This window comes from Cetorhinus maximus, chromosome 4, assembly GCF_964194155.1.
Source record: "Cetorhinus maximus chromosome 4, sCetMax3.hap1.1, whole genome shotgun sequence".
NCBI classification, from domain to species: domain Eukaryota; kingdom Metazoa; phylum Chordata; class Chondrichthyes; order Lamniformes; family Cetorhinidae; genus Cetorhinus; species Cetorhinus maximus.
In genome coordinates this window covers 137,939,089-137,965,878 of record NC_135882.1, presented here as the reverse complement: position 1 = coordinate 137,965,878, position 26,790 = coordinate 137,939,089, and the positions used below count along the sequence as shown (strand labels likewise).

General features: G+C 42.7%; 1 protein-coding gene across 1 annotated transcript in view; it reads left to right on the top strand.

The window, feature by feature from the left end:
- The first annotated feature begins 5,980 nt into the window (after positions 1-5,980).
- Positions 5,981-26,790, top strand: part of slc22a13b (solute carrier family 22 member 13b) — a 67,348-nt gene continuing 46,538 nt past the window's right edge. Inside the window, exon 1 of the mRNA XM_078541244.1 lies at positions 5,981-6,502. Within this exon, the coding sequence (XP_078397370.1) occupies positions 6,125-6,502 (378 nt within the window). The 5' untranslated portion in view covers positions 5,981-6,124. The remainder of the gene's footprint in view (positions 6,503-26,790) is intronic.

The following is a 26,790-nucleotide window of genomic DNA, read 5'->3' as shown; positions in this document are numbered from 1 at the left end:
AGTTCGCTTAGAGTGATGTTAAATCCATTTTGCTGCTTTGTAATTTTCCAGAAGAATAAACTTTGACCTAAGGGATTCTTGCAGAGCGTGAAGGTGTTTACTTTTCTTTGCAAAGCTTGCTTGCTTCATCTTGAGTTTTCCTGTAATTCAGCAGAGTCTCCTCAAGTTTGTTCTGCTGTTCTTCCATTCTACTGTTTAAGACAGTCTTCATTTCTTCATGTTGCTGAATGGTTAAGCATTCCTTTTGCATTTGATCTTGAAGGACAATCAACTGTTCTTTCAACTGTTTAGTTTCTTGTTGACCTCTTGCCAACTCATTCTGTGCGTTTTGTTGCTACTGATAGTTCCAATGCAGCTTTTTCTGAAGTGATATTCAATGTCCTTTTTAGCTCCTCGTTTTTCTGTAGCTACATATTGATTCTCCGAGGGGTCCTTCAGTGTCGAAACTTCTTTGTGTGTCTTTTCTGCCTGCTGTTTTGCCTGGCTGCTCATCTGGTTGAGTTTTCCCAACTCCCACTTTGATTTGCCAACTGTGGAATTAAGGGTCATTATTTCCTTCTGATACCTTTGTGTTGTCTTTGAAATTTATTTGTTCAGAACACGAACAGCTTAGTTCATTGAAGGCTTCAGTTTGTTGTGCATTTTCAGAGGTATACACTCAGCTTGAATCTTTTGCTTTAAATCGCCCAGTTCAGCTCTGATGCAAACATTTTCCTGTAGAACAGCTTCTTTTCCTTTTTGCATAGTTTGCTTCTCAGCCATTTCTTTCTCTTGCACTAAACTCTTTGGATTGTGCATTTTATTGCGCTGATGTGGTCGGCAACCATCTTGTGATTTATTGAATAGTGCCTCCCTTGCTCTGGGTTCTTCTGTCTCCCTCTCACCGGGGTCTTCTGTCTCCCTCTTGCTGGGGTCTTTTGCATTCTCTCTAGGATCTCTTGTTGCCCTCAGAAATTTAGTGGGAATTGTCCTCTCTCTGGGGTCTCTTGTTGCCCTCGGCGCTCTATTGAGGATGTGCTAGACTTTCTTCTAGGGTCTGCACTCTTCACAACTTGGAGTTTAAATTATCTGTCAAAGCCTTTTAATGTCTCACCAAATATTGTTCCGGGACCTGACTGAAAAGGTTTCCCTTCCTCTTAAGCTTTGCAGGCTTTTCCCTTTTTGTTACTGTGCTCTGCAGGGTTCACTCTTTGCTATGCCAGCCAATTTTTATATAACTTTTTTTAAACTTAAGTGCAGCACAGCCAACACTGCTGCAATCTTCTGAGCCTCTGGGACTGCCACCTATTCTGTAATGCAAGCTTTTTTGTAATTTTTGCTCACCATCTTGTGAACTGACCAGTATTCTTCACACTGCATCACTCATGGATTTTTTTGTTTTTTTGCTCACCCATGATCTGACCAGGTTTTTTTCGTTTTTACTCTGCATCACTCGGGAGTCTTGCAATGGACTTGCATTCACTCTGTCGGATTCCACAACTGCTAAGCTTTTTCAACTGTTTCTTCAATTTTTCTCCTTAGGTGTATGTCTCGCTAGTCAGGCTTCAGCTGTTTTTAGTTTCTCATATCTTGGGTTCATCGTTTAAAATGCCACCTTTCATATTACCACCGATCATGTGTACCATCGCTGATCACCATGTCGTGTTATAGGTTCATTTGATGTCTCAACAATGAGATTTTGAGACTTATATGTTTAAACATGAACCATTTATTATTAATCTGTACCTGGGATCTGTACATAGTCATACATGGTGCTGCTGCTAAGCAGTTAGGCAGCTTCTAGAGTGGTCTTTCTAGACTGCTCTCTGTGCCTCCATTCCTCATACCGTGAGCAGTGCTTTTCTGCAGTCACACGTTAACCTTTGCCTTGCTGAGCACCTTTATATTACAATGGCATGCAGACATACACACAGTATCATACAACAAATGGTGCCCTGGTCACATCCTGACAATGTCTTAGAGTCTGGACTTTATCTCTCCAGCTCCTATTGAGCTGAATGTCCATTTTTCTCTATTTGAATGTTTTAACCCAGGGTATCTAAACTATAGCTATGGGCTACTTGTAGCTTTTGAAGCTCAGGCAAGTAAAATGATATTTGTTGGTGATGGTGCTTAATTGATGTTTCAAATTTGCCATCCTGGTGATTTCGAAAGGGCTTTTTTTGCACTGATATCTCATAGGTTTCTGATTTAGGATTTATGCACCAAAGATGGACAATGGAACACAGGACTTAGTCTGTGGAATGGCCTGCTCCTAATACCCCTCTGAGGAAAAAAAATTCTCATCTCCAAAGGGAAACCTCTTATTACACTGTGTCCTGTAGCTCTAGTGTCCCCCACAAGAGGGAACATTCCTTTGTTTTTTAAAATCTAAAGGTGAAAGGGAGGGAGGAATGTAAAACTATCACCATCACCAGGGAAAATGCGCTGGAAAATTATTAGACCTAACAGTTGACAAGTCCCCAGGACCAGTTGGCCTGCATCCTAGACGCCTAAAAGAAGTGGATACAGAGATGGTAGAGGCATTGGTTATAATCTGCTAAAATTCCTTAGATTCTGGAAGGTCCCAGCGGATTGGAAAATTGCAATTGTATCACCTATATTCAAGAAAAGAGGGAGACAGGAGGCAGGAAATTATAGGCCAGTAAGCCTAACATCTGTCATAGGGAAATTGCTATAATCCATTATTAAGGATACTTAGAAAATCATAATGGGATCAAGCAGAGTCAACACGGTTTTGTGAAAGGGAAATCATGTTTAATTTAACAGTTATTTGGGGAATTAACAAGCAAGGTGGATAAAGAGGAACCTGGGGATATGGTGTACTTAGATTTTCAAAAAGGACAAGGATTTAAACAAGCATCCAGGAGGGCTTCCTGAGACAATATGTAGATAGTCCAACTAGGGAAGAGGCAATACTGGACCTGGTATTAGGGAATGAACCCGGCCAGGTGGTCAAAGTTTCAGTAGGAGAGCATTTCGGGAAAAGTGACCATAATTCAGTAAGTTTCAAGGTACTGGTGGATAAGGATAACAGGAGTCCTCGGGTTAAGGTGTTTAATTGGGGGGAAGGCTAATTATAACAATATTAGGCAGGAACTGAGGAATCTAGACTGGAGGAGATTTTTGAGGGCAAATCAACAACTGACTTGGGGGGCTTTCAAACGTCAGTTGATAAGAATTCAGGACCAGCATGTTCCTGCTGGGATGAAGGATAAGCATGGCAAGTTTCAGGAACCTTGGATAATGAAGGATATTGTGAGATTAGTCAAAAAGAAAAGGGAAGCATTCGTAAGGGCTAGAAGGCTGGGAACAGATGAAGCCCGTGGAGAATACAAAGAAAGTAGGAAGAAACTTAAGCAAGGAGTCAGGAGGGCTAAAAGGGGTCATGAAAAGTCACTGGTAACCAGGATTAAGGAAAATCCCAAGGCCTTTTATACATATGTAAAAAGCAAGAGGGTAGCCAGGGAAACTCAAGGACAGAGGTGGGAATCTGTGTGTGGAGCCAGAAGAAATGGGAGAGATACAAAATGAATACTTCTCATCAGTATTCACCAAAGAGAAGGACTTAGCGGTTGATTTGTCTAGGGAAGAGTGTGTAGATAGCCTGGATCATGTTGAGATCAAAAAAGAGGAGGTTTAGGCGTCTTGAAGAATATTAAGGTGGACAAGTCCCCAGGGCCAGATGGGATCTACCCCAGAGTACTAAGGGAGGAGATTGCTTGGGCCTTGACAGAAATCTTTGTATCCTCACTGGCTATGGGTGAGGTCCCAGAGGACTGGAGAATGGCCAATGTTGTTCCATTGTTTAAGAAGGGTAGCAGGGATAATCCAGGAAATTACAGGCCAGTGAGCCTTACGTCAGTGGTAGGGAAATTATTGGAGAAGATTCTTCGTGACAGGATTTACTACCATTTGGAAGCAAATGGGCATATTAGTGAGAGGCAGCATGGTTTTGTGAAGGGGAGGTCGTGTCTCACTAACTTGATCGAGTTTTTCGAGGAAGTGACAAAGATGATCGACGATGGAAGGGCAGTGGATGTTATATACATGGATTTCAGTAAGGCCTTTGACAAGGTCCCTCATGGCAGACTGGTACAGAAGGTAAAGTTGCACGGGATCAGAGGTGAGCTGGCAAGATGGATACAGAATTGGCTTGGTCATGGAAGACAGAGGGTAGCAGTGGAAGGGTGCTTTTCTGAATGGAGGGCTGTGACTAGTGGAGTTTCGCAGGGATCAGTGCTGGGACCTTTGCTGTTTGTGGTATACATAAATGATTTGGAGGAAAATGTAACTGGGCTAATTAGTAAGTTTGCAGACGACACTAAGGTTGGAGGAGTTGCAGATAGTGAAGAGGATTGTCAAAGGATACAACGGGATATAGATTGGTTGGAGACTTGGGCGGAGAAATGGCAGATGGAGTTTAATCCGGACAAATGTGAGGTAATGCATTTTGGAAGGTCTAATACAGGCAGGAATTACACAGTAAATGGCAGAACCCTTAAGTGCATTGACGGGCAGAGGGATCTGGGTATACAGGTCCACAGGTCACTGAAAGTGGCAACGCAGGTGGATAAGGTAGTCAGGAAGGCATATGGCATGCTTGCCTTCATTGGCAGGGGTATTGAGTATAAAAGCTGGGAAGTCATGCTGCAGCTGTATAGAATCTTGGTTAGGCCACACTTGGAATATTGTGTGCACTTCTGGTCTCCACATTACCAGAAGGATATGGAGGTGTTGGACAGGGTGCAGAGGAGGTTTACCAGGATGGAGGTCTGGTCTGGAGATTATTAGCTATGAGGAGAGGTTGGAGAAACTTGGATTGTTCTCAATAGAGCGATGGAGATTGAGGGGTGACTTGATAGAAGTTTACAAAATTATGAGTGGCAGGGACAGAGTAGTCAGAAGCTTTTTCCCAGGGTGGAAGAGTCAATTACTAGGGGAGATAGATTTAAGGTGAGAGGAGATAACTATAGAGGAGATGTGCAGGGCAAGTTTTTTACGCAGAGGATAGTGAGTGTCTGGAATTCGCTGCCAGAGGAGGTGGTGGAAGCAGGTATGATAGTGGTGGTTAAGAGGCAGCTTGACAAATACATGAATAGGATGGGAATAGAGGGATGCGGACCCCGGAAGTGTAAAATGTTTTAGTTGACGGGCAATATGATCGGCGCAGGCTTGGAGAGCCGAAGGGCCTGTTCCTGTGCTGTACTTTTCTTTGTTCTTTGTTCTTTATTACCATCTGACCCTTGAGGTTCTGTGGTATGAATTGAAGTGGCATATGAAATCAAAAGCTTGGCCTCCCTTGCTTTAACACAATGTTTGTATTAGGTTATTAATTGACTGTTGGATGTGAAACAATGTCAACTTAGTTTGTGGTGTGCTTGGGATTTCATCAGTCTATAATCTTATTGGTTATTTTCTTAATGTGTTTTGGAATAAATCACTTACCCAGAGCTTCCCTTCAATAATTGCCACACTTTTTTAAGCAATCACAGATTTAGTTCCAACTGGCAACTTACCAAGTCTTCTTCATCAGCACCTTCCAAACCCTCAATCTTAACACCTAGAAGAACAAAGGCAGCAGGCATTGGGAACACCACTGCCTGCAAGTTCCTCAAGTCAAACACCATCCAGCTTTGGAAATATATCGCTAACAGCAGTGGGGTATACTTTCACCACACAGACTGCAGCAGTCCAAGGTGATTTGCCGTCACCTTCACAAGGACAGTTGGTGATGGGCAATAATTCTGGCCTTGCCTGTGACAGCCACATCTCATGAATCAATTAAATTTTAAAAAAACTAATGAAATAAAAATAAGTTAAGCTTTTTGAATTAGAACCTTGGAGGATCACTGGCATCTTTGAACTATTTGCAGTTGCGTATTCTTTGTAAACACAATTGAACCTGTAATTTCAGTTTGTCCTTAACTCAGCAAATATACAAATTTGATCTATGTCCTGAGTTGGCATCCTTTCATTTTGTTATTCATCGTAGTAACGATTAACTGAAATTGAGAGACTGGTTAATTGTAGACATCTGTGATTGAGCATTAATATAGTCGCTGTTTTACAGCGCACACTTTGTGTGCGGCCTGTTGTAAACACGGTTAAGAAGGGAGACGAGATGAGTGATTTTGGAGAAATTCTCAAAGCTGTGGGGGAATTTGGCCCATTTCAGAAACGTTTGGTGGTGCTGATCTGTTTGCCAAATTTATTCATCAGTCTCCACTTGCTTGCTCAGGTTTTTACTGGTGCGAATGTCCAACATTTCTGTCAGACCAATTGGATCTTAAACATCAGTGCTGGTCTGGCCGAAGAAGAAAAATTGTTCCTGACTCTTCCGGAGGGAAGAAATGGGTCTTATCAGCAATGTAAAATGTACAAGCCAAACCCAGATAAGGATATCGATTGGATACGGTTACACGGAAGCCAATCGACAGTAGCATGTGAAGAAGGATGGGTATATGACAAATCACAATATACCTCGACCTTAGTTACTGAGGTTTGTACCTTTTTAAAATGTAGAGTTCTGCCTTTAATTATACCCGTGCGCGATTTCCCCCAGAGACGGTGAGAAAAGGCAAGCCCCCATTTCAAAAACAGAAACAGAAATACCTGGAAAAACTCAGCAGGTCTGGCAGCATCGACGGAGAAGAGCACTGTTGACGTTTCGAGTCCTCATGACCCTTTAACAGAACTAAGTAAAATAGGAAAGGGGTGAAATATAAGCTGATTTAAGGCGTGGGGGGGGTGTTGGGAAAAGAAGCCAGTAATAGGTGGAGATTACCAAAGGATGTCACAGACAAAAGGACAAAGGTGTTGAAGGTGGTGATATTATCTAAAGGAATGTGCGAATTAAGGGTAGAAAGCAGGACAAACAAGGTACAGATAGCCCTATTGGGGGTGGGGTGAAGGAATACTAAAAAGGCTAAAAGGTAGAAATAAACAATGGGTGGAAATACATTTAAAAATTATGGAAATAGGTGGGAAAAGAAAAATCTGCCTTGCACTATCACCCCTTTTGTCATTTTATCTCTTCCCATATTTTATCTTCGAGCCCATGTCAGACCTCCCTGACCTGCTGAGGTTTTCCAACACTTATTGCTTTTATTTCAAAATTCATAACTTGCTCCATATAGCCACCTAGTTTGTAGTTATGGGAAATATAGACCGCAGGAAGCACTGTTTTTGAATAGAAACAAATGTATATGCTGCACAAGATTTTGATCTGTAGTAATTTAAAAATGGGTTAAGTCACAAAAAATTCTGTACCCTAGAATTTTGGAACTACAAACTCATGCATAAGCCTGTTTTACTTTTCAAAACACTGGGATCGCAAAGTCGTATTATCACTGAAGAAATGTATGTGATTAGTATTCTTCTACACAAAATAGCTAAAAGGAAGCTTTCTGGAATTCTGAGTATGTTTTAACAGTTATCCAAAAATAAAGACAAACATGATCTTCTTTAATCATTTGGAATTTGGAAGTCAGCAGGTGAGGCCAATATTTATTACTGTCTCTAATTGCACTTGACGAGTTGGTGGTAAGCGACCTTTTTAAACCACTGCTCTTGTTCTAGCTGTGGACGTTGTAGATTTGGAAGGTGTGGAAGAAGCCTTGCCGAGTTTATGCAGTGCATCTTTAGATGCTATACTCTGCAGCCAAGCCCTGTTGATGATGGAGAGAATGAATGTTTAAGATGGTGGATGGAGTGCCAGTTAAGTGGGTTGTTTGTCCTGGATGATATAGAGTTTTTGAGTGTTGATGGAGCTACAGTCATCCAGGCATGTGGACTGAAGTCAATAGGAATTAGGTGGAAAACTCTCCACTGGTTGGAGTCATACCTAGCATAAAGGAAGATAGTTGTGATTGTTAGAGGTCAATCATCAGCCACAGGTCATCATTGCAGGAGTTCCTCAGGGCAGTGTCCTAGGTGCAACCATCTTCAGCTGTTTCATCAATGGCCTTCCCTCCATCATCAGATCAGAAGTAATGGTGTTTTCTGATAATGACATAGTGTTCAGGCAGTCCTATTCCTAACTCCTCAGATAATGAAGCAGCCCGTGCCCATGTGCAACAAGGTCTGGATAATATTCAGACTTTGGTTGATAAGTGGCAAGTAGCAACCACACAAATACCATGGCTATAAGAGCAGATCAAAGGCTGGGAATTCTGTTGGCAGTAACTCATCCCCTGACTTTCTAAAGCCTGCCTGCCATCTATAGGTGCATTGCAGGAGTGTGATGGAATATTTCCACTTACCCGGATGAGTGCAGCTCCAAGAAGCTTGATACCATCCAGGGCAAAGCTGCCCTACTTGCTTGGTGCCTTATCCACCAGTTTAAACATTCACTCCCTCCACTACCAATGCACTGTGACAGCAGTGTGTACCATATATAAAATGCACTGCAGCAAATCAGCAAGCCTCCTTTGACAGCACATTCCAAACCTGGGACCTCTACCACAAAGAAGAATAAGGGCTGCAGATGCATGGGAACACCACTTCCCTGCAAGCCATGCATCATCCTAACTTGGAACTATATCGCTGTTCCTTTACTGTCGCTGGTTCAAAACCTTGGAACTCCCCTCCTAACAGCACGATGGATGCACCTATAACACAAAGCCTGTAATAGTTCAAGATGACAGCTGACCACTAACTTCTGAAGACTAATTAGGGATTGGCAGTAAATGGCCTTGATAGTGATGCCCACATCCCATTATGGAATTTTTAAAAAGAGCAGAAACGCATGTGGAGCATGTGTGAGATTACACAATCCAATACACAATATCTGTCCAGGATTCATTGATACATTTAGAATTTCAACAGAGTAACCAGAACATTAGTTTCTCAATATCTCATTTCTCCATTCATGACCCCGCCCAGTTAACAGACACTCTGCCTTTCTTCAGGCCTATATGAGAGTTACATTATCCCATCCAGTTGCCAACCATTTGAAAAAGGCATTCTCTTTCTTTACAGTTTGGTCCTCTTCCCTCTAGCCTATTTCAAAATGGTATTCATTTGTACCCAATCCTTTTTTGAGCAAGAACTCTTCTTTGTTAACAACCACACACCACCACCCCCCAAATTCAAGCTGGCACATTTCTTCCATTGCCATTTCTTACCAATCTATTTAATTGATCCAATTTTCTCTCAAAGTAATCGATCACTTTTTTGTTACCGGTTTTGTGCCATTATCATGTTTGACTTTGTTATAACTGCAGACACCCATATTACATTTTGATCACAAGAACAGTAAATAGTAAATGGTTTGAGAAAAAATGAAATTTCTAGTGCCTTTCACAACCTCAGAACATCTCATAGCTTCTTAACTGCCAATTAAGTACTTTTTAAGTGTCACCTCTGTTGCAATGTATGGAACATAGCAGCCAATTTACACACAGCAAGCTTCCACACAGAGCAATCAGATGATCTGGTATGGTGATGTTGGTTGAGGGATAGATATTGGCCGGAACACAATGGCAAACTCCACTGCTCTTAGAATAATAATATGGGACCTTGTCATCCACCTGAGAGTTTAGATAGGGCCTTGGTATAACATTTCAGCCAAATGCCAGAACCTTCAACAATACTGCACAAAAGTGCATGAAGAATACGACAGTGTGAACTATATGCTCAACTCCCTCGAATGGGGTTTGAACTTTCAACTTAGAGCTAAAAGCCCCAAGCTGACACCTCATTCCAACGGGGCTCCAATTATAATTTCCAGGGCAGAGGTTTCTATCCATTCCATTTCTATTTAAAAACAAAAAGCTAAAAGCTACTGCGGATGCTGGAAATCCAAAACAAAAACAGAATTACCTGGAAAAACTCAGCAGGTCTGGCAGCATCGGCGGAGAAGAAATCAGTTAACGTTTCGAGCCTTCATGGCCCTTCGGCAGAACTGAAGCATAGTTAGAAGAAGGGAGAAATATAAATTGGTTTAAGGTGGGTGGTGGGGGGGGGGGTAGAGAGAGACATTGAGGGTGTGGTGATTGTGGAGATGAGCAGATAATCAAAAGATGTCACAGACAAAAGGGTCAAAGAGGTGTCGAAGGTGGTGACATTTGTCTGAGAAAAGTGCTAATTAAGAATGGAAGACAGGATATTCAAAGTACAGCTCTAGTGGGGGTGGGGTGGAAAGACTAACAAGGTTTTAGTTTAGATTTAAAAATAATGGAAATAGGTGGGGAAAGAAGAATCTATATAAATTATTGAAAAAAAAGGGGGGGTGGGGAAGAAACGGGGTGGGGATGGGGGGAGGGGGAGTTTAAGATCTAAAGTTGTTGAATTCAATATTCAGCCCGGAAGGCTGTAAAGTGCCTAGTCGGAAGATGAGGTGCTGTTCCTCCAGTTTGCGTTGGGCTTCACTGGAACCAGTGAAGCCCAACGCAAACTGGAGGAACAGCACCTCATCTTCCGACTAGGCACTTTACAGCCTTCCGGGCTGAATATTGAATTCAACAACTTTAGATCTTAAACTCCCCCTCCCCCCATCCCCACCCCGTTTCTTCCCCACCCCCCCTTTTTTTTCAATAATTTATATAGATTCTTCTTTCCCCACCTATTTCCATTATTTTTAAATCTAAACTAAAACCTTGTTAGTCTTTCCACCCCACCCCCACTAGAGCTGTACTTTGAATATCCTGTCTTCCATTCTTAATTAGCACTTTTCTCAGACAAATGTCACCACCTTCGACACCTCTTTGACCCTTTTGTCTGTGACATCTTTTGATTATCTGCTCATCTCCACAATCACCACACCCTCAATGTCTCTCTCTACCCCCCCCCCCCCCCCCACCACCACCCACCTTAAACCAATTTATATTTCTCCCTTCTTCTAACTATGCTTCAGTTCTGCCGAAGGGCCATGAAGGCTCGAAACGTTAACTGATTTCTTCTCCGCCGATGCTGCCAGACCTGCTGAGTTTTTCCATTTCTATTTACTCTGTTGTAAGCCAATTCTTAATTCCTTAATAGCCTCACATGAGTAACTTAGTCAAAAGAACTTCCATGTGACAATTCTTTAAGGGAGAAAGTTGAGCTGAATCTTCCAAACTTCTGAGTGCTACTGCAGAATGAGATTCCATTACCTGCAACAAGTCTTCCCCGAAAACATCTAGTTGGGAATGGAAGCAAGTACTGCCCAAATAACGTATGTACACCCTCCATTTCTCAGACCAGAGCCTGGAAACACCTCCTGCTATTCCTGAACTTGGTAGTCTCCATGAAAACATACAGCAGCATGAGGGCAATATAACAATGACCAGAAAATTTGTCTTTCTGTGAAATTGATTGAGGATGAATATTGGCCAGGACCCAAGGATAACGCCCTTGTTCTTCTTTGAAAAAGTACCCTGGGATCTTGTACATTTACCCAAGCAGGGAGATGCAGGTGGGGTCTTGGTTCAACATCTCCTACAAAAGGCAGTACCTCCAACAATGCAATACACCCTCAATACTGCACTGGAGTGCCAGTCTTGAGTTTTGTGCTAAAGCCCTGGAGAGGAACTTGAATCTGGAATGTTGAGGTTCAGAGACAAGTGTGTTACCAACTGAATCAATAAGGGAACTTCCAGCTGGATCTTTGAATCCCACCCTGATCAACTTCCCTCCTCCACACAGATAGGAGTACCAAGCATTACACCAAATGGGACTCATCAACCCAACACTGTTGAACTGAAACCTCTCACTGAACACAACCAGTAAGAACATACAAGTATAACTATGTTACACCCTCAAAAGTGATATCTCCATGGATATTAACAGTCGGATAACTTTTTATTCATTTATGGGATGTGGGTTCATGTTTCTGGCAGGGCTAATATTAATTGCCCATCCCTAATTACCCTTGAGAAGGTGGTGCTTAGCTGCCTTCTTGAACCACCGCAGGTACACCCAGAGTGCTGTTAGGAAGGGAGTTCCAGGATTTTGACCCAGCAACAGTGAAGGAATGGCGATATATTTCCAAGCCAGGATAGTGACTTGGAAATATATTGCTGTATCACACAAAATTTTGTACACTTCACAAACCTCATGTGGGTTTCAATTTTATAATTTCATTTAGCTCCTAAATAATTAAAAGGAAATATTGCAGGAACAGTGGATGAGAGATTAGGATCATCTTCATCAATTCTGTGGGCATTACTTATGCCCGAGTTCCATGTGTGGGACAAATCTAACCATGCCACATTGGTTGAAGGTATTATGCACATGCCAAGTAGGCAGATCATGACATCAATCAGCGTACAATGCTGATTTAATACCAGCAGTGCCATTTTGGAGTTCAATGTTCCAGTTCCACACTCTTTTACCCTTGCACAGGTGAACAGATGTTTGACATCATGAGTCCAGCAATCAGAGGTGAAAAACGTTTGAGTGGTTTCAAGGTTTCTGCACAAGCGAGTTCCTTTAGACCTGGGTGCACTACTAGGTATTTACCATAGTATACAGCAGAACTTGGGAGAATGAACAGAGACTATGTAGTGTGGGACAAACTTCTGGAAGAGAGAGCAGAAGGCCATATCTGCTCAGTGTGTTCAGGGAGCAATTCTCCTATATGAAGCTCAACAGTGAACAATGTGTGAGATGTCTGTGCTTTCAGGAAGAATGTCATCACTGAAAATCTGCCACCAGCTGCAGCCACAACTGTAACCTCAGAGCAGGGAAAGGACTGCTGTAATGACTTAATGGAATGGATAGGTTTCAACAAGAAACAGATAAACTTTATTACAGAGAGCTTTTCAGGTGCTATGTGCGCGATCAGGAATCTTGTCAGGAAGCCCCACCCCATGGATTGTCCAGGCTTATGGCTCATTGGTCGGAGCCCCAGGAACATCACGTGACCCCTGAAAGACAGCAGGAGAGGTTATATCATCAGTTACTACATTTCCTCCCCCTTCAGTTTTTTTTACAATTTCTACTTACAGGGAAACATTTGAATATCCAACAACATAGACATATATACAACTTCAGGTAATTAAAGATCAAGTCTCTGAGGTGCTCTCCTTATACCAGAGCGGCGTAGCACTACCACTGGAGGTTCCTCAACATGGTCAACAAAATCTGGAATTGCAGCATGAGACACATCATTAGAAAGTGGCAGTTCTGGGTTTGGAAACTCTACAGAGACATCAGGCATGTCTATTCTAGGTTGATCTGTCACCTCAGGAATTGACAGTTCGACATTAATCACAGGCGGAATAGTTGATTGTTGGAATGTCTTTCTAGCACGAGTATGATGCATATTCTATCTTCCACTTGTACTTGGAAAGATAATGGGCCAGTCTCTGAGACAATGGTTCCAGGAACCCAACAAGGTCCACTTCCAAAATTTTGCATGAATACCAAGTTACCTACACTGCAAGCTTTGCTAGGTATATTGTGGTTCAATTTTTGATTACTCTGATTCCGCTCTACCTTCCCCTCTAAATTTGGAAACACCAGGCTTAACTGTGTTCGTAGGCGGCGTTTCAACAATAATTCAGACAATATAATATCTCCAAATTTGCAGATGGCACAAAGCTGGGTGGGAGGGTGAGCTGTGAGGAGGATGTAGAGATGCTTCAGTGTGATGTGGTCAAGCTGAGCGAGTGGGCAAATGCATGGCAGATGCAGTATAATGTGGATAAATGTGAGGTTATCCACTATGGTAGCAAAAACAGGGAAGGCAGATTATTATCTGAATGGCTATAAATTGAGAGAGGGGAATGTGCAACGAGACCAGGGTGTCCTTGTACACCAGTCACTGAAGGTAAGCATGCAGGTGCAACACACGGTAAAGAAGGCAAATGGCATGTTGGCCTTCATAGTGAGAGGATTCGAGTACAGGAGCAGGGATGTCTTGCTGCAATTGTACAGGGCCTTGATGAGACCACACTTGGAATATTGTGTGCAGTTTTGGTCTCCTTATCTGAGGAAGCACTTGCTATAGAGGGAGTGCAGCGAAGGTTTACCAATTCGTGGGATGGCGGGCCTGACATGAGGAGAGATTGAGTCGGTTAGGATTATATTCACGAGTTCAGAAGAATGAGGGGAGATCTCATAGAAACCTATAAAATTCTAACAGGACTAGACAGGGTAGATGCAGGAAGGATGTTCCCGATGGTGGGGGAGTCCAGAACCAGGGTTCACAGTGTGACGATATGGGGCAGACCATTTAGGACTGAGATGAGTAGAAATTTCTTCACCCAGAGGGTGAGCCTGTGGAATTCGCTACCACAGAAAGTAGTTGAGGCCAAAACATTTTATGTTTTCAAGAAAGAGTTAGATGTAGCTCTTGGGGCGAAGGGGATCAAGGGATATGGGGATAAAGCAGGAGCAGGCTATTGAGTTGGATGATCAGCCATGATCATAATGAATGGTGGAGCAGGCTCGAAGGGCCAAATGGCCTACTCCTGTTCCTATTTTCTATGTTGAACCCGTAGTTGTTCTGGCACAGCTGATGGTAAATGCTGAGCTGCCCAGGATGTTCCTCCTGCAACACTTCTGTGGATTGCTTTGCCACAGGCTTTTCAACTACAGTAGGCATCACCATCATCTATGAACTCCTGAAATAGGCAATTTCTCCACTACTCCTACAATCACTTCACCTGAGTTCCAGTGAAGCCCAACGCAAACTGAAGGAACAGCACCTCATCTTCCAAATTAGGCACTTTACAGCCTTCCGGACTTAACATTGAGTTCAACAACTTCAGACCATGAGCTCTCTCCTCCATCCTCACCCATTTTTATCCCCTTTTTTCAATATTCATTTTTATTTTTTATCCACTTACTTTTACTTTTATTTATTTTCATTTTTATTCATTGTATCCTTTTATCCTATTTTTGATCTTTTTTCCCACCACTGTCCCCTCCCCCCACCCCACCCCCACTAGGGCCATCTGTCACTTGTTCATGTTGTTCTTTCCAGAGTGCTTACCTTTGTTCTGCTATAACCACATTCTGCTTTCAGACCTTAATGCCACTATCAGCATCTCCTTTAGCCAGTACCACTACCATTAACACCCCTTTGACATTTTGTTTATGACATATTTGTCAATCTCTCCTTTGCCTCCACCTATCCCTGGCCTTCTATCCAGCTGCACTTGCTCCACCCACCTTAAACAGCATAAATTTAATCACATTTTTACTTCTCTTTAGCTCTGAAGAAGAGTCATATGGACTCGAAACGTTAACTCAGTCTTTCCACAGATGCTGATGGACCTGTTGAGTTTTTCCAGCATTTTCTGTTTTTATATCCTTGCCAACTCCACCTTGTACACAAATACCTTACCCTCACAGATGAAATGTTTAAACATGTCTGCAACCTGCTGTTCAACATTCCTTTGAATAGGCTGTGAACCCATTTTCACACCTTTTGGCTAATACTTGTGCTTGCTCTTCTGCTTGAACAAACCTTATCGGTTTGTCTTGTTCAAAAGTCCCTGACTTTACAGTACCTTTCATAGTCCCTACTATTCCAAACGTTTCCCATGTAACCCCCAGCACATTGACTTCATATAGCCAATCTTATTACAATGAAAACATTTAAGCTTTCTTATAGCCCTTCCACTCTCAGCACCTTCCTTCCTAGTCTGAGGTGAAGTCTCCTTAGAATCTCCAGCTGTTCCTTCTCTTCCTTGACCTACATTCCTCTCACCTTCCTATTTTCTATCCTTCTAAGGTTTAAAAGGATGTTGAAAAAAGGTTTTGATTTATGGACCAGCTCATTATCATCTCCTATCTCTGCTGCCTGCCCTAGCAGTTTTAACCCTTTGTTCCTCCACATGAGTTCTTACGACTGAAGGAATTCTTCAAAAAGAATTACTTCTCTAAGGGCTTCATAGGTCCCCTCTATTTTTAGTGTCCTTATCCACCTGTCAAAATTACTTTGTTTGATTCTTTCAAACTCAATATAAGTCTGTCTAGGCTGTTTTCTCACATTTCAAAATTTCTGTCTGTATGCCTCTGGAACCAACTCATAGGCCCTCGAAATAGCCTCCTTCACTGCATCATATTCCCCAGATAGTTCTTCTGACAGTGATGCATATACCTCATTAGCTCTACCTTCCAACCTAAACTGTAAAAGCAATGTCCAAATTCCTTTTGGCCATTTCATCTGTTTGGCTATCTTTTCAAATGAAATAAAGTACGCTTCAACATCTCTTTCTTCAAACTTTGGAAGAGCTTGAACAAATTTAAACATCTCCCTACTGGGTTCTAATCTGGAAATAAGTCCTTCCTCACCTTCTGGTGTCTTTTTTTTAACTGCCAGCATTTTAAGCCATCTCTGTCTCTCTATTTTACTCTTTCCCCCTTTTCTAACCTCACCATTTCTAATTCCCTTTCCTGTTTTCTTTCTCTCTTCTGCCTTTCTGCCTGTTTCCTTTTGAAATACTCGTTCCCCCTCCTTTTCCCCCAATTTCATCTTTTTCTTTTCAACTCAATTTGAGACCATTCCAATGACCCGCCCCTTGGAGAACTTGGTCTCTCGGATATTCCGTCCAGTTTCAAATGTTGTGGTATACCTTCAATTATATCTGATTTCCTTACCCCTGCAAGTAATCCTAATTGTAACTTATCTGCCAATTCCATTAATTTAGCTTCAGTTAGCTTTAGTTACCTTTTATAAACCAAGCAAGGTTATAACTTCAACTCCCAGACAAGTCTGAGCAACTGCCAAAGCCCATATTGCAGTCTCCCACTTTAAAATCTCACAATACCACTCCTGGTTCAGTATACTCCTCATCCTCATCGGCTTGGAATTGGTGAATTTAAAAACAATTAAGGAATTATTCTTTTAATATCCTGCAAAGAGCCCCCAATTTTGTTATGCTGCGGCTGAAGGTAAATGCCGAGCTGCCCAAATCCCGGAGGGAAACTTGAAACAGCTGCCAAAATTGTTTTTGCAATTTATATAGTATGGAGAGAGGTTCTGAAATCAGGAAATGATGTCCCTGACTACTTGTGATGATTTTATAGTAAAGTAACCATTTATTAAAAGGGGAAAAACACAATTACATGTAAACACCAGAATGGCTTTACACAGTACATTAAAACAGCTCCACCAGATCTTAACTTAACTACCCTCAGAGCTAACTTTCCCTTTTCTGTTCAGCAACTATATAGATTTCAAAATCTATAGAATTCCAGTAATTTTTACCACACAGTGCCTATTTCCTTGGGGTATCCTCTGAGGCTGACAGCAACTGGGCCTTCAGGTCTGGCCTTGTTCACATCTGTCTTCTTGGAGATCTGCCCAGCTATCCTGTCTTCTGGGAGATCAGACCAGCTACCCTGCTCTTCACAGAATCACAGTGCAGAAGAGGCCCTTCAGCCCATCGAGTCTGCACCGACCGACTCTTCTAGGAGACCTGACCAGCTACCCCCTCACATAGGCTTCAGTATTTCCTTAAATGTGTTCCTCCCCTTTGATCTCTCTATTGTTTCATCCAATCTCTTCAGAAATGCTTTCTTCTCAGAATTGATTAAATTGTTCTTTAGCTCTTAGGCTAAGTTTCTTTTTACAAGTCTATATTTACCTTATTTCCTTACACCTTTTTTACAACCCTCATGTACCCCCTTTGAACTAAGACAACTCAATTCAAAACTATCCCTGTTATTGCTTTATTTAAAACTCTGATTGAAGTTCCTCTTGGTTCATTAAAATATCAAAACTGCTATTGGCTTTAGACCCTTGCTCTGTAGCTCTTTAGCTCTTAATCCAATTACCATATCTACAACCCCAACAGCCTAACTTGCAGTACATTAGAAAATATGCAAAGGTTATTACCAGAAGGAAAATATTTTCTTGACGTCGTCAGATGTGGAATTGTATGATAACTAAAAAGAAAGCAGGAAAGTTGAGATTCTGGAGCACCTTATGATAACCTTTTCATACCAGACTTGAGAGTTTGTACAGCTTTCTTGGCTAAACTGCTTGATAAGAGATGTTAAGGGGCTGTTTTAATATGTCTGATTCCATTCATATTCATGAATTTCTGAAACTCTGTGCTGGTAAAGGCTGTACCGTTATCATAAATGACTATTTCAGGTAGGCCATGTATACTAAAACAGTGACGCGGCTTCGCAATAGTTGTGCTCGATGTTGGCGATTTGACTTCGTATACGTCCATCCATTGAGAATGTGCATCTACAATCAACAAAAACATGGTACCTAAGAATGGCCCTACATAATCAACATGTAGTCTAACCCAGGGTCGACCAGGCCACTTCTACGGATGCAGGTGAGCTGAAACAGGCAACTTCTGTTGTTGCTGACAATGGAGACAGTGACTGACCATGCTTTCAATGTCACTTTCAATGCCTGGCCACCAGACATAGCTTCATGCAAGCATTTTCATTTTTTGTCTGACTGGATATGCACTGTTAAGCTCTGTCAAGAGTCATTCTCAACCTTGTGATGGAACGACAACTCTTGATCCCCACAACAAAATTCCATCTTGACAGCTCAACTGTATTTCTGGCATGGAATGGTGTCAAATCTTCAGATACAGGCAAATTTGACCATCCTTGCAAAACAAAGTCTCTGGCTTTCGACAATATTGGATCTCTGCTCGTCCAATTTTTAATTTACTTTGCACACACAGGCGAAGAATTCAAGAAATTCAGTATTAACACAACTTCTTGTGGAACTGGAGCATGTACAGTGTTACCTGGTAACGGGAGATGACTGAGTGCATCCACATTTGCAATGTGTAAGCCAGGATGGTACATAAAAGTATACTCATACGCAGATAATATCAGAGCCCAATGTTGTATTGTTGCTGATTCTATTGGCGGAATGACCTTACCCTCGCTGAATAAACCCATTAATGGTTTATGACACAATGGTGAAATGTTGTCCATGTAGGTACTGGTGGAATTTCTTCACTCCGAATGTTACCGATAAACTTTCCTTTTCTAGCTGGAAATAACTCATCTCGGCTGTGGAGAGGGTCCTTGAGAAATAGCCAATGGGCCTTTCTGATCAATTTCCCATTCTATGTGATAACACGGCTCCTACCCCATAAGGAGAGGCATCACATGTTAATGCCAACTCTTTTTTGATGGGTCATAGTCTACCAATAAACATGATGAATGTAACAGTTTCTTTACTTTCATAAAAGCTTCTTCATGTTGTGAATTTCATGACCAATGGTGATTGTTTTTTAACAACAAGTGTAATGGTACCAACACAGTTGATAAGTTAGGCAAGAAGTGACTATAGTAGTTGATCGTACCTTGTAAGGATTTGAGTTTGATTACATTGGACGGTGAGGGTGCATCTTTTATTGCCTGAATTTTCTCTTCTACTGGATGCAAACCCATGGCGTTCATCCTGTGACCCAAGTAAGTAACTTCTTGTGCTTGAAGTGTGCATTCTTCCTTCTTTAACTGTATGCTGGCTTCCATGAACCTCCTTAGCACCTCCTCCAGTTGGCCAAGTGTTCGGTCTCGGTTAACCCTCTGATCAGAACATCATCTGGGTATACTACCACTCGGGGAAGTCCTTGCAAAAGACTCCCCATTGTTCTCTGGAAAATAGCACATGCAGATGACACTCCAAAAGGTAGGCGAGTCTACTGAGAGAGACTCTTGTGTGTGTTAATAGTCACGTGTTCTCTCGACGTGCTATCCAGTACTAATTGTTGGTAGGCATAGTTCATATCCGATTTTGTATAGGACTTGCTTCCAGCCAGCTTTGCATATAAGTCATCTATCCTTGGAATGTAGTACTTGTCTAATTTTGCTGTCTTATTCATGGTCAATTTATAGTCCCCACAAATGCTTATGGCTTGGTCAGGCTTAATCACTGGAACTATGGGTGCTGCCCATTCTGAGAATTGGACAGGTTGGATGATGCCCAGTTTTTTCTGCATCCACCTTCTCCTTCAACACATAAGGCACAGGTCTGGCCTTAAAGAAACGTGGTGTCATCTGAGGTTCCACACATATCTTGGCCTGCACACCTTTTAACTTCCCTAATTCATCCCGAAATGCCATGTCGTATTTCCTTGTCGGGAACTCCTCCTGTTTTCAGGTGAAATATCTCCAACCAGTCAAGTTCGATCTTCTGTAACTAGTCTCGGCCTAAAAGACTGGGTTCTTCTCCTTTCACTATTATCACAGGCAACTGGGCTGTCTGTTGGCTATAAGACACTGGTACTGTGGTGATGCTCTTTACCTGGATAGATTCTCCAGTGTATGTCTTTAATCTAACGGTTATCCGCTCCAGCTTTATGGCTGTCTACCTTCATTAAGGTATTTGAAAGTGTGCTCTCCCACCACTGCATTTGAGGCACCCGTATCTACCTCCATTATTGGTGGCTTCTCATTAACTTGGATTGTGACAGTGACAGGTTTGGTTTTTACAGCCATGACATTTATATAGGAAATAAATGTCAGTGTCAGCAGCTTCCGGTTCTGCTGTATTTGTTAATTCAGTCATGTTGGTTTGCTGCTTTATGGGCTGTTTCAACTTTGTCCTGCATTGCCTTACTATGTGACCTTTCTTATGGCAGTAATGGCATTCTGCTTCCTTAAATTTACAGGTGTCCAGTCCCACATCTATAACAACTAAATCTTGGGGTTGCTGCTGAAGTGTCTCTACTCAACCTTTTCATGTTTCTAATAGAGATCATAGCATCTCACTTCGATGCTGTGGATCTGGTTTTCACACCACGGTCAGTGGTAGGTTCCCATTCCACACGAAGAACGGCGCCATGTTGTATGTGTTGCAAAGCCTGCAAGTCTCTCGTAGCACTTTCTATGGCGAGGGAGATTCCAAGGGTGCGCATAAAGTTGATGTCGACCTCGGCGAGTAAAAGGCACGGAATGGTGTCGTCCTGAACTCCACAACTAATTGGTCCCACAGTGTATCATTGAGTGTGTCTCCGAAGCCGCAGTGTTCTGTCAGCTGCTTATTGTTCACTACATAGGTTGTGATGGACTCTCCCGGGGCCCTAACTCTGAAATTAAATTTAAAACGCTGCATTATTGCAGATGGCTTGGGCTGAAAATGTATTTTCACAAGGTCCATTAATTCATTAAAGGACTTAGAATTGGGCGTGCTCAGGGCCGTCAGGCTGTGGATGAGACTGTATGTCTTGCTGCCATATACACTCAAAAGGATTGCTTTCTGCTTTTCCTCCGCAGTAATTTTGTTTGCTACGAAATAAAATCTGAGGGCTCGTTGGCTGGAGCCTCCCAGAGCACCACGTGACCCCATGATAGACAGCAGGAGAGGCTACACCTTCAGTTACTACAACTGCATTGCCAGTGGCTGTGAAGGTGACCAGCGTGATTAAATTTTATGTATCTGGCTTCTTCCATTTTGGAGCTGGAAATGTTTGCAACATCTCACAACTTGGCGTCTACTGTTGCGTAACAGAGGTCACTGAACTCTCTATTCAATCATAGCTAACTATATTTCTGGCTTCTATAGGGCTACGGGTTTACCTATGATGCAGGTTGACTGCACATAAATTGCTTTGCAAATGGCACATGTCAATTCTGCCCTATATCAGACCCAAAGGGATTCTACTCTCTCAACATCTGACTGGTGTATGACTGTACACCATGAATCATGCAAGTGAATGCCCAGTGTCCTGGAAGTAGTCATGATGCCTTCACTCTGCAGCAGTCTGCTGTGCCAACTACAATTGAGCCAGGGTGACAAGGGCTATCCACTAAGTCATGCATACATGCTTAGCGTGCATATACAATGAATGCCGCAATGCTACATGTAATGCGATAGGACAGACGATTATGGTAGGGAAACACATCAGTTTTGTTTCAAGTGGAGTGTCTAGTTTTGTGGTGGCCTGCTACATGCTGCAAAACCTCACCATTATGGCAGGACAGCCCTTGCCACCAGCTATATGGTGGGCAGCTGAGGAGCCAGAGTCAGAGCAGGAGAAGGTTGAAGAGGAAGAGAAGGGGTAACCTATAAAGCCTTTTTCTGACTGTGCTGTCCAATATCAGCCATATAAATACTGTGGCTACAAGAGCAGGCCAGAGGCTAGGAATCCTGCGGCAAGTAAGTCACCCCCCGACATCTCAAAGCCTGTCCACTATCTATAGGGCACAAGTCAGGAGTGTGATGGAATACTCTCCACTTGCCTGGATCAGTGCAGCTCCCACAACACCCAAGAAGCTTGGCACCATCCAGGACAAAGCAGCCCACTTGATTGGCATCACATCCACAAACATTCACTCCCTCCACCACTGATGTACAGTGGCAGCAGTATGTACCATCTACAAGAGGCACAACAGCAACTCACCATGGCTCCTTAGACAGCACCTTCCAAACCCACAACCACTACAATCTAGAAGGACAAAGGCAGTAGATAGATGGGAACACCACCACCTGGAAGTTTCCCTCCAAGTCACTCACCATCCTGACTTGGAAATATATCGCTGTTCCTTCACTGTCACTGGGTCAAAATCCTGGAACTCCATCCCCAACAGCACTCATGTACTGCAGCGGTTCAAGAAGGCAACTCACCACCACCTTCTGAAGGGCAATTAGAGATGGGCAATAAATGCTGGCCTAGCCAGCAATGCCCACATCCCATGAATGAATATAGAAAAACTGCAATCCAATTCCTCATTCACAATACTCCCACACCCTCAGTCACTGACAATCACAGCAACTGCTTGTTCACAATGCAAAAATAAAGGCCAGCACAAAATAGCCTTCCAAGCTAAATTTATAAATGAAATTATATGTTTTGAGCAAAATTCAACTAATTACCCTTGTGCTTTCCCTTACTGCCTTTCCCTGCCTTTGGTGCTGCTATGCAGTGCTACCCCAAAACTGCATCATGACATGATGGCTTTCAGTGGGGGGAGACCGCAGAAAGTCCTGGGGGACGATCCTGAGCAGCTCTGAGCTCAGAAGGCCATGGTGCTGCACTGCAGACTGCACCATCTCAGCATGGGAGGTAGCAGTCTGGGCTGAGTGGCTGACAGGCAAGAGGAAGGGCACTGATTCAGTAGCAGGGATGAGAGGACATACACAGAAGCAAAATGCTGCAGATTCTGGAAATCTGAAATGAAAACAGAAAATGCTGGAAATACTCCGGCAGGTAAGGCAGCATCAATGGAGAGGGAAGCAAAATTAATGTTTGAGGTTGATGAGCTTTTGTCAGAATGTGATAAGGTTAGAAATATTATAGGTTTAGAGCAGGTGAAAGCAGGGGGATGGTGAAATTTTTTTCTCGGAGGGTTGTGCGACCTTGGAACTCTGCCCCAGAAGGTGTTGGAGGCGGGTGATTGAATATTTTCAAGGCAGAGGTAGATAGATTCTTGTTAGGTAAGGGAATCAAAGGTTATCAGGGGTAGATGACAATGTGGAATTTGAAACACAAGCAGATCAGCCATGATCTTATTGCATGGTGGAGCAAGCTTAAGGGGCCGAATGGTCTACTCCTCCTATTTCTTATGTTCTTATGTCAACCTCCCCTTTATTTCCGTGCTGCCTGCTCTCCAAAGCCTGCCCCCTCACCCCCCTCTAAGCATCTCCTTGGTGTCTCGAATCCTTCCCCACCCTAAAACCCCAGGACTTACCTTTCTGGGGCAGCCATGATCATCTTCATCCTCCTTGCTGCAGTCCCGGCAGCGCCCACTACTGAATGATTAGCTGGCAGGTCCTGAGGGTGGGCCTTCTTCCCACTGAGGGGTGCCATCCCACTCTCAGTTAGTTTTGCCCACTCCCAGCGTGCTATAGCTGCAGAACGGGCTTGTTCCAGTCACATTGGCTTCTAGCTGACTTTCCTTCTGGGGGTGAGTGGGGGGGTGGGTTGGTGGGAGCCTACCCACCACCCCCCGTAAAATGCAGCCCAGTGTAAACCCCAATGACACAGTTCTAAAGAGTAGGCAGGGACAGAGGGACTTAGGAGTGCCTGTACATAGATCTTTGAAGGTGCAAGACACAATGAGAAAATGATTAGCAAAGTATGTTGGATCTTGGGTTTCATAAATAAAGGTATTGAGTACAAAAGCAGGGAAGTTACGCTGACCCTTTATAAAGTGCTGGTTAGGCCACAACTAGAGCATTGCATTCAGTTTTGGTCAACACACTTTAGGAAGGATGTGAGGGTCCTTGAGAGGGTGCAGAGGAAATTTACCAGAATGGTTCTGGGGATGAGGGACTTTAGCTACAAGGTTAGGTTGAAGAAGCTGGTGTTGTTCTCCTTGGAGCAAAAGAGACCGAGGGGGAGATTTGATAGAGGTGTACAAGTTATGGCAGGCTTCCTGACAGGTTTCCCAAGCATTTCATTGTGCACATCAGTCAGCTTTCTTCTGTAGGTTGCCCCACTGAAGTTCCCATCTGAGCTCTCTTCAGCAGGACCCATGTGGGAAAAGGTAAAACCATACAACTGCGTAAAGATGAGTGGCTGGTCAGAATATAAAGAACAGCAGAGAATGACTAAAAAGTTAATTAGGGAAAGAAATTAGAGTATGAGCGGAAGCTAGCTAGAAATGTAAAAACAGATAGCAAGAGTTTCTGTAGGTACTTAAAAAGTAAAAGAGTAAGTAAAGTGAATGTTGGTCCTCTAGAGAGTGAGAATGGGGAGTTAATAGTAAATAATAAGGAAATGAACAAATATTTTGCTTCTGTCATAAGTATAGAGGGTACAAAAAACATTCCAGTAATAGCTGTAAATCAGGGGGCGGAAGGGCGAAAGGAACTTGGTGAAATTACAATCACTAGGGAAGTGGTACTGAGCAAACTGATGGGGTGTGGGCTGACAAGTCTCTGGTTCCAGATAGACTTCATCCTAGCATCTTTAAAGAGGTGGCCAATGAGGTAGTAGATGCGTTGTTGTTAATTTTCCAAAATTCCCTACATTCTGGAAAAGTTCCATCAGGTTGGAAATGAGCAAATATAACCCCTCCATTCAAGAAGGGAGGGAGGCAGAAAACAGGAAACTAATGGCCAGTTAGCTTGATGTCTGTCGTGGGGGAGGTGTTAGAATCGATCATTAATGAAGTTATAGCTGGACACTTAGAAGAACTCAAGGTAACCAGGAAGAGTCAGCATGGTTTTGTGAAAGGGAAATCATGTTTAACAATTTTTTTTAGAGTTCTTTGAAGGGGTAACATGCGCTGTGGATATAGGGGAATCTGCAGACATTGTCTACTTGGATTTCCAGAAGGCATTTGATACGGCACCACATCAAAGATTATTGCAGAAAATAAAACCTCATGGTGTAGGGGGTAACATATCAGAATGGATAGAAGATTGGCTGTCTGGCAGAAAACAAGAGAGTATGCATAAATGAATCGTTACATGATTGGCAGGATGTGACGAGTGGAGTTCTCTAGGGGTCCATGCTGAGGCCTCAACTTTTTACATTTACATCAATGGCTGAGATGAGGGGAGCGAAGGCATGGTAGCTAAATTTGCAGATGACACAAAGATAGGTAGGAAAGTATGTTGTGAAGAGGACAAAGAATTTGCAGATGGATATAGATAGGTTGAGTGAGTGGGCACATGGAGTATAATGTAGGAAAATGTGTAGTGTTCACTTTGGCAGGAAGAATAAAAAATCAGAGTATTACTTAAAGGAAGAATGACTGCAGAATTTCAAGATGTAGAGGGATCTAGGCGTTCTAGTGCATGAGTCATAAAAAGTTAGTATCCAGGTACAGCACATAATCAAGAAGGCTAATGGAATGCCCTCCTTTATTACGAGAGCAACTGAACATAAAAGTAAGGACGTTATGCTTCAGTTATACAGGGCATTGGTGAGACCACATCTCAAATACTGTGTGCAGTTTTGATCTCCTTATTTAAGGAAGGATGTAAATGCGTTGGAGACAGTTCAGATGAGGTTTACTAGATTGATACCTGGAATGAGTGGGTTGTCTTATGAGGATAAGTTGAACAGGCTCGGCTTGTTTCCACTGGAGTTTAAAAGAGAGATGGGTGACTTGATTAATCTATATAAGATACTGAATTGTCTTGACAGAGTGGATGTGGAAAGGATGTTTCCTCTTGCGGGTGAGTCCAGAACTAGGGGGCACTGTTATAAAATTATTGGTTGCCTTTCTAGGACAGAGATGAGGAGAAACTTTTTTCTCAGAGGGTCATGCAATTTTGGAACTCTCTACCTCAGAAGGCAGTGGAGGTGGGGTCACTGAATATCTTTAAGGCAAAGGTAGATAGATTCTTATTAGGCTAGGGAATCAAAGGTTATCAGGGGTAGATGGGAATGTGGAATTCAAAACGCAAACAGATAAGCCATGAAGTTATTGAATGACAGAGCAGGCTCGAGGGGCCAAATGGCTTACTTCTGTTCCTATTTCATATGTTCCTATGTTCATGACATCGCCTTCCAGTGAGTTAGCAGCTGTGTCATCCTTGCCCCCTGCCCTGGCCGCAGTCCATTCATGCCTGGTCTCTCACCATGTTCTGATCCTTCCTCTAATCTATCCTCTTGCAGTATCAGTATCTGAGCTGATGGTTGTGAGTGTGAAATCAAATGTATTTTCCTGTGTCGTCTTCATCATTCTTTTTTTTGGTGTTCCCCCATTCCTTGACCAGACTTCAGATTTCTTGGATATCTGAAAGGAAAAAGGCACAGGGGTAACATTGTCATACAGGAATAGGGAAAAGTAAGAGGTGCATGCTTACACCTTCTATAACTGGTACATCAGAAGGAAGTGTGGGATTCAGGGAAGTGGTATGTGAGCAGAATTTGATATGAGGATACCGTCATTTAGCATGGTTTCAGTCCCACCATTGTCTACAGCCTTAGTAATGACCACCCTAATAATGATCAGCACTGTCTTCTC